The sequence below is a fragment of the Montipora foliosa genome, chromosome 3, assembly GCF_036669935.1.
Source record: "Montipora foliosa isolate CH-2021 chromosome 3, ASM3666993v2, whole genome shotgun sequence".
In the NCBI taxonomy this organism is placed as follows: Eukaryota; Metazoa; Cnidaria; class Anthozoa; order Scleractinia; family Acroporidae; genus Montipora; species Montipora foliosa.
Genome location: NC_090871.1, coordinates 59558801 through 59566300, shown reverse-complemented (window position 1 = coordinate 59566300; position 7500 = coordinate 59558801). Strand labels below are relative to the sequence as shown.

General features: G+C 39.7%; 1 protein-coding gene and 1 pseudogene across 8 annotated transcripts in view; one reads left to right on the top strand and one right to left on the bottom strand.

The window, feature by feature from the left end:
* Nucleotides 1-7500, top strand: part of LOC137997826 (ATP-dependent RNA helicase DDX19A-like) — a 142188-nt gene that overhangs the window by 110162 nt on the left and 24526 nt on the right. For all 8 annotated transcript variants that reach the window (XM_068844094.1, XM_068844092.1, XM_068844097.1 and 5 more), the window contains one exon: nt 535-763. In XM_068844094.1, coding sequence (XP_068700195.1) covers nt 535-763 — 229 coding nt within the window. The remainder of the gene's footprint in view (nt 1-534; nt 764-7500) is intronic.
* On the bottom strand, nt 2783-4982 carry LOC137994303 (uncharacterized; annotated as a pseudogene).

The window sequence follows — 7500 nt, the reverse complement described above, 5'->3', positions numbered from 1 at the left end:
GCCTCACACGTTTTCAAGCATCTAAAGAGCTCGTTGGCATGTCGCTCTGCATGCTCCCGTGACAATTATTTTGCCATCATCGATCAGGCATCTTCGCGATTTGCTCTTAAAATCAAAGAGGCGTTGCACATATTTTGGGACAAACTAACACTTAACGCAAAGGTCAAACATGCTAATTTAAAACTTTCGGTTTAATTTTGAATTACTATTTTCATAGTCTGAATTATTGCTAGTATTATTGTAATTTATGTAGTATTTATATTCCACTGGAATTTATTGTTCATTTCACACTGAAGTTGGCAGAGGCAACTGTCGAAACATGTCTGTAAAACTCAGGAGTGTCGTGTTTTTCTTTATATTAATAAATCATGATTAATCTCCTAACTAAGAAAATGTATATCTAATCGGAAAGAGGAATTGTCGGTTCATTCTTGTTAAAGTTAATAGAAATTGTACCTCCTGGGATTAAGATGGGAAAACGAATCTGTGTGATTGTAATGTCTTAGCCTGAGTTTCTCATATCTGTCATTTTAGGTGACGGTTGTGGTGAATTACGACATGCCAATTGAGCCCAGTGGCAAACCTGATTTTGAGACTTACTTACACAGGATTGGCCGCACAGGCCGGTTTGGCAAGAATGGCATCGCAGTCAATTTTATTGATGGTCCGCGGTCCATGAATATAATGAAAAAGATTGAGGAACATTTTGGCAAGAAAATCTCGCTGCTGGAAACTAATGACGTCGACGAGTTGGAGAAGCCTGGTTAGGATTCTAGTTTAGTTTAGACTACTTTGGTGGACGTTGCACCAAGAGAAGAGAGAGCTTTAGATTCTAGGACGAGAACATAGAACAACAGTGAGTGAGCGCAAACCAGCGTCATTTTGGCAGGAAAAACGTGTTACCGTCGTCATTTCAGTACAAGTTTTTGTAAAAATGTCTTCGTGTCAAAACAAGTCAACAGCACAGTAGCAGTTTCGGCATTTGTTGATCAGCAAAAAGGTCCAGGTAACAGCAATAAGAATAACTGAGCAACCTATACTACCAACAAAGAGTAAGATTAATCGTACAGGCTATAATTTTTTAAAGTATTTTTAAAGTATTTTTCTGCCAGTCAAAACACGTACTCGTTCTCTCGTCCTCGTCCTAGAATCTAAAGGTCCCTAATATAGGGAACGTACAGGTACATGAGGACGATGACAGCAGCAACAACTTCACAAAACAGTGAATATCATTGGTTTCATCGTGCTGCATGTGCAGCACGAAGTTTAGCACATATTTTCTCGATACTCTGCATTATCCGTAAAGCCTGGTTTTCACTAGCGACGCAAACACAAGAGCGCTTATTTCACCGTGAAAAGGGGCCTGTCGCAAGCATGAGCACAAGCGCAAAAAATCACAATTTTTCCTTTTCCTTGTGTTTGCGGTTATGCTTGCGTTGTATGAAAACGGAACGTAACGCAAGCTGTGGTGTTCGTGCTATGAAAAAGACCCCTTCCAGATTCCACTCGCAGCGCTTCTTTTTTTATGCTTGCACTTGCGCTTGTGTCGCAAGTGAAAACCACGCTTAATTTCGTGACAAGATTTTCTTGTAATGACCGGGCATCATGAAAAATTTTTCTGGGCTCGACGGCTCTTTTGAGTTGAGAGTAAAAGCTACGAGCGCGTGGGCGAAAACAACAAAAAATATGGACAAAGTACAACTATATTTTCAATAACTGAAAGAAAAACTAGCATACAGATACTTCTTTAGTATGAGCGACGAAGAGAGCCACAGCGAGAGCGAGTTTTATTATCCAAAGGACAAAGAAGAGGCCAAAACTGAGCGCTAAAAAGGCCAGAAAATAAATAACTTATTAACCTCGTCCGTTCGCTATCGCTCGGTCAATACATCAAGGTATCGGTCTGAGATCCCTGTGATTACCTCACTCTCGGTTAATAAGTGGTATGTAAATAGCGAATGAGACGCGTAGCGCCTCGTTGGCTATAAAAAGTCTCATATCCAATAAGCACAAATAGAATAATTGTTTTATTAAATTCCTTTAACTCCAAAAATTTGCGTGTGAAATCGAAAAAACGTGATTAAGATGCGATAATAGGGCCATTTATACCGGAGAAAATAAGACGCGTCTTATCTAAGACGCGACTTAAATAAGACGCGAACTAATCGTATAAATGGTACAAAATCAGCGTTCGTGTCTTATTTTAGATGCGACTTAAATAAGACGCGTCTTATTTAAGAACAGGGGTTCTTATTTTGTCCACGTCTTAAGACGTGAACTTCCTCGTATAAATGGTTTGGCGTCCTAAATAAGACGTGAACTATAAGTGCGCATGCATGTCACATGCGTCGTGACGACAACAACAACATCGTCATTTTGTTGACGAGTCACGCAGGCTAACAAAATGGCTTCCCAGTCAGGCTACACCGACAAAACAGAGAAACACTTGCACTTTGGTAGAGGAGAGAGTTCCTCATCCTTTTCCGGGAACTGGCAGTCGCGGAACAACTTGATAACTGCGTGACAAGCGCCGGTGTAAGTTATTTTTTGTTTTAATTGAATTGAATTGAAAGGGTTTTCAATTCGGAACTTTGCGGATGAAAAATATAAAGGTGGTAACGGTGAATTCACAGTTATTCTTCGAGGGCGTGCTAGATTTATAATGATAAATAACCAAATAAGGCGCGAACCATTTATACAAGATGTTCGCATCTTATGTAGGACGCAAACGTATAAATGGTACAGTTCGCGTCCTATTTAAGACGCGTCTTATTTTCTCCGGTATAAATGGCCCTAATGTGTAATACCTTGAGGTCAGACAGACGTAGGCTCACCACAAAAACATTTCTTGCCTTTTCGCATACTTCTAAACGTCGGAATTGATCCGAACTTTCCACAAAAAAGTTTTCTTTCTTTTTGGCTTTATTCAGAGAGAAATTTCGCTTTCCGGCGAATAAAATTTTAGCTTAGCAAAGCTTAGCGCTATCATTTGCCGAGATTGAGTGAACCAATCAGAGAACGCGAAATGCATTATCCGAGGTTGAGAATAGCTGTTATTACAGTTGAGCTCACGTCTCAGCGGTGTTAGTTCCAGAAGGCGTGGAAACGAGACCCAGGGCCACACGAGGATATGCAAGCTCAAGAGCAATGAATTGGTCATAAAAAACTTGCAATTTCGGAATACACTGAATTGAAAAAGATGAGCATCTTTTAATGCTAAGGATAATAATTTCCTTCAGGTCAGACAAAACCAGATCTTCATATTTGAAATTAAACCTGAACAGAATAGCTGTTGCTGCACTTGGTAAAAGTATGCATGCTTTTGGTTAACAATAAGACCATTGCTAGATTTCTTATCAATCCCTCGCCTACACACTGCCTCCTCCAAAGTCATTGTCCCAGGAAAGATCCTTTTCACCTCTACGAAACACTTTTCAAGTACCTCTCCATCTGGTGATGCACCAAGAAATGGGTGTGTAGAAGAAATTATGAATCCTACTTTACTGACTGTGCAACCTAGCTTCTCTTCGTACATCTTCAGTATTTTAGTTTCATCTTCCAAGTCCTTGCTTCATTTGCTGGCTTTGAAAATTTTCTTTCAAGTGAAGAATTTCTATCATAGCCTTAGTGGGACTAGTTGTGGGTCTCTGAATTGCTCTCTTGCATTTTGAAGCAGTTATTTTTATTTTCCTGGCCTCAAACCATTCCTGAGATCCACTTTGCTGTTTTGTTTCCTCCTTTATTCTTTCCCTTCCATGTGAATCCACAAAGAGTTTTTTCTTGATTCTGTTTGCTCTTTCATAAATTTCATCCAGTGAAATTGGTTGTTCTTTGGGTGGTGAAATAATGTTACTACAAGTTGTTTGGGTCTCAACAGATGCATTTGTAAGATGCTTGTCATGTGACAGAATGTTGAAAAAACTACATTCTAAATTAGCCTCCTTGATTTTATCAAGCAGGCATTGGTTTGCTTTCTCAGTGTTAGGCTCTCTCTATACAAGCAATCTAGGGTCGTGAAGAATCTTTGTGTTTCCTGCCTTCTCTTTGCCATACACTTTTTTACAGAAATCTATTTCATAGACAGACTTTGGGTCAAGTTTGCGTTTTCGTGGCTGGTTCCATGTCTGAAGCCTGTCAGTACAGGTGGTGAACTCCCTCCTCTGCCCTAATCTCACAAACTCTTCAAGTGCAAAGCATAAAGCTGCAAGGTGTTTACAAGAAGCATATGGACCTTTCCCTGCTGGACATGGACTACAACAAGCATAGGTGATCTCACCAGCTTGCTCTCCTGAATTCATCATAGACACATGAAGCTTGTAAGTCAAATTCGTTTTTATCTCTGGGAAGCATTCGCACTTAATGTAGATCTGATCTGTGTTTTCTTCTGTCGCAATTTCAATTCGTTGGACATGGCCATGGTTAAAAAGCCCAAATGCCTTACTGTTCAAATTCTTGTAGTCTTTATTTCCTTCGTCATCAGCTGATTTTCTAGTAATAAAGTAATTCATCATGTTTTCAATAGTGAATGGTGGAAACGTATCTCCAGCTTTCTGGATGGGAGTCCAGTTTGCTGCTTGTGGAAACTCGGGTTGACGAGTGTTTGGGGAGTTCGTGTTTGGCGGGGAAAATGTGTTTATGACATTTGATGCCAAGTGTTGCCATTTCTCAGTGAAATTGTTTTCCCATCCATTTTTAATGTAACTCACAACTCTGCAGAAAATAGGAGTTTTTCATGTCAGAACACTAAACTTTCAAAAGACCAAATACCCAAGGATAAGGATATTTTATCTTAATTGCGCCTACCTGTGCATCAGTTCGCGTTTGCTTGCGTCGCTCGAATCAGAACCATCTTTTGCTGTCCCTACATGATAAGAAAGCCACGTTTTCAGGGTAGGCTTTGTCAGATGGCGAGGGCAGCTTCCATTCAACAACTGTAGTTTCTCTTCTTCTGAGAAAAACATAAATTCTGGATAGGAACTCATTATTTTTTGCGCATTTCGCACGCCAAATCTCTTACTAGACTCTTACCTGTGTCTTGATCGAAAGTTGACCCGAAAGCCTCGCTTCCGCGCGCTCTGAAACTAACACCGCTGAAACGTGGGCTCAACTGTAATAACAGCTAATATTTCATGATGGTTAATTATTATGCATTGAAAAATACCATCTATAGTTATACAGGGAACCGCGGAAATATGAGCTAAAATGCGCGCAGCACTATTCGCTTTCCTCTTTTAAACAATGAGATTTCTGTTATGTGGCGTCGTTGTTTCTAAAATCTCCATTTGGGAGGGCGACGAGGACGCCATGAAATAATAAGCTCAACAAAAAAAAATACTGCGCACGTGCGTTTTATATTTTGGTACGTTTCTTTGCTGTTTTCGTGCTGATAAGGATGTGAAATTAATCACCAAATTTGAGGTTATGTCGATGACGCGAGTACCTGATGATTACTTCTCAGTTTTCACTTCAAACAGCCACACACTCCATGCGAGTTTTATTCCTGGAATGTTGATACACACTTTCCATGGGGAATGACTTGAAGTAATCGCGAAATTACTAAAAAATTAAACAACGTTCGCGTAGCCGTCGGCGGAAGTTTGCTCATTTTTTTCTTGGTGTAGTTTGGAAAGGTTAAGTGAATTTGTAAATATAAAGAGATTATATACAATCCCTTAGAAAGCACACTACACATTACATGAAAATATCCTCTTCTGTGGGACGGAACAAAGACGTCACAGGCACAATCGGGACCGGCGAAAAGTTCACCCGTTATTTCGTTGTCCCGTCCCGACTTCTTGGGTCTCCGGGAACGCATTAGCCTTTTAGTTTAGTTTGAAATCGTTGGACAATTACGTATTGCTTTGCAACTTCTGTCAAAACTGACAGAGGTGCGAAAAAAATCGAGTTTTACCATTGGTTGTTTTATCGTGCAACACTGTCTTGAGAACTTTGAGCCGTACTGGACTTGGAAGTGAGAGACTGCTGCATTGAAAGGTTACACCATTAGCTACAGGTTAAAGACAGAAAGATGAAGATTTAAGGGAAAAAACCCTATTTTTACACAAGTTACTGTTTTTGTTGTTGGAGTATTAGCGAGCACAAGCAAGGAGGACGATAGCAGCTAGGAGAACGCCACAAGACAATAGGTTTAAGGTTCTGCACACCCAGCACATGCGTTTTACTCTTTTGATAATTTTTTTTGCCGTTGTCGTCTTGACAACGACGTGAAATGACCAAGCAGATGTTACATCATAAATATTCTTGCTCTTTGGCCATTGCAACTTAATCAAAAACATAAAACAAACAGCGGTTACAAACATAATAAGGTTCATGCGTTTGATGAAATCTCTGCATGTGTTTAGCGAAATCGAATGAAGTACTCTTTCGGACCATCACAGCGAACACATCAATGAGAAAATGTGCAAGCAAAGGAGATGAATTGCAGTTTGAAATAAACAACTATAATCGAAGAAAATTCGATGGTATACATGGAATTGGACAAATTTAAAACCCGATTGTACGATTTTAAGTTCGTGACGATCAAGGCCCCAGCTGTATTCTCGTAAGTTGTAGCTGTGCTTGAAATAAACAACAGATGACGTGTTAATTGAAATTGATCAGAAAGACCTCTTTTCATTGGTTAACTTGCGGACTGTTCTGTCTGTGGTTGATATGATTTCTGTAAACAATTTCATGATTGGTCGAAAGGCGGAATCATTCCGTTGGGAAAACCACAATTAAAATAGATCCTCCTGATTGGTTTACAAGCGGAATGTTTCGTGAAAAATAATCACAAATCATGTTCACTACAAAAAGGTGTTATTTTGATTCAGTTTCATCTGGTAAGAGTGTTTCTGAAAAAAATGCATCTGTCCTGCAAGGTGCTTGCGATGTAAACAGCACAGAAAGCCAACCAAATGTCCTTTATTTGATTGTATAAACGAAATGACGAGAGACAAGCGATGACAAGCTAAATTCTCAGGCTTTTTATCGCATTGAAAACAATTTCTTTCATTGAAAAACTGCCGTTCTGTCCGTATTTGCTCTGTTCTAAACCCGGCAGTCAAACCGGGAAACTACAGTGTATTACCAGCTCATATTTTGTGCATTCTCTTGACCAAATATGGTAAACTGGCATAATAGTGGAATAATAATTGGAAATATTTTGTCCCTTAACCCATTGACCCCTGGTAGTGAGACTTAACACTAATGCCATACGATTTTACTTGTGAAATGGCGGCGTTCTAGGGCTTTTAAGGTATCAATGGGTTAAGCTTACATCCCCCCAGCAGTGATGCTACTTCCCATCTTTCAAAGGATGGTGACTTGTCACCCACGGCACTGGGTCATCATTATTCCAACTGTAATAGTTTCCTTGATGTACATTGCAAACTGACCTGTAAAAATGACACTTTTAGATTTTACTTTAACATCAGGCTCCAGTTGTTCAAAGGGTGAGTAATGCTATCCACTGGATAAATCACTGTCCACTGGATAACT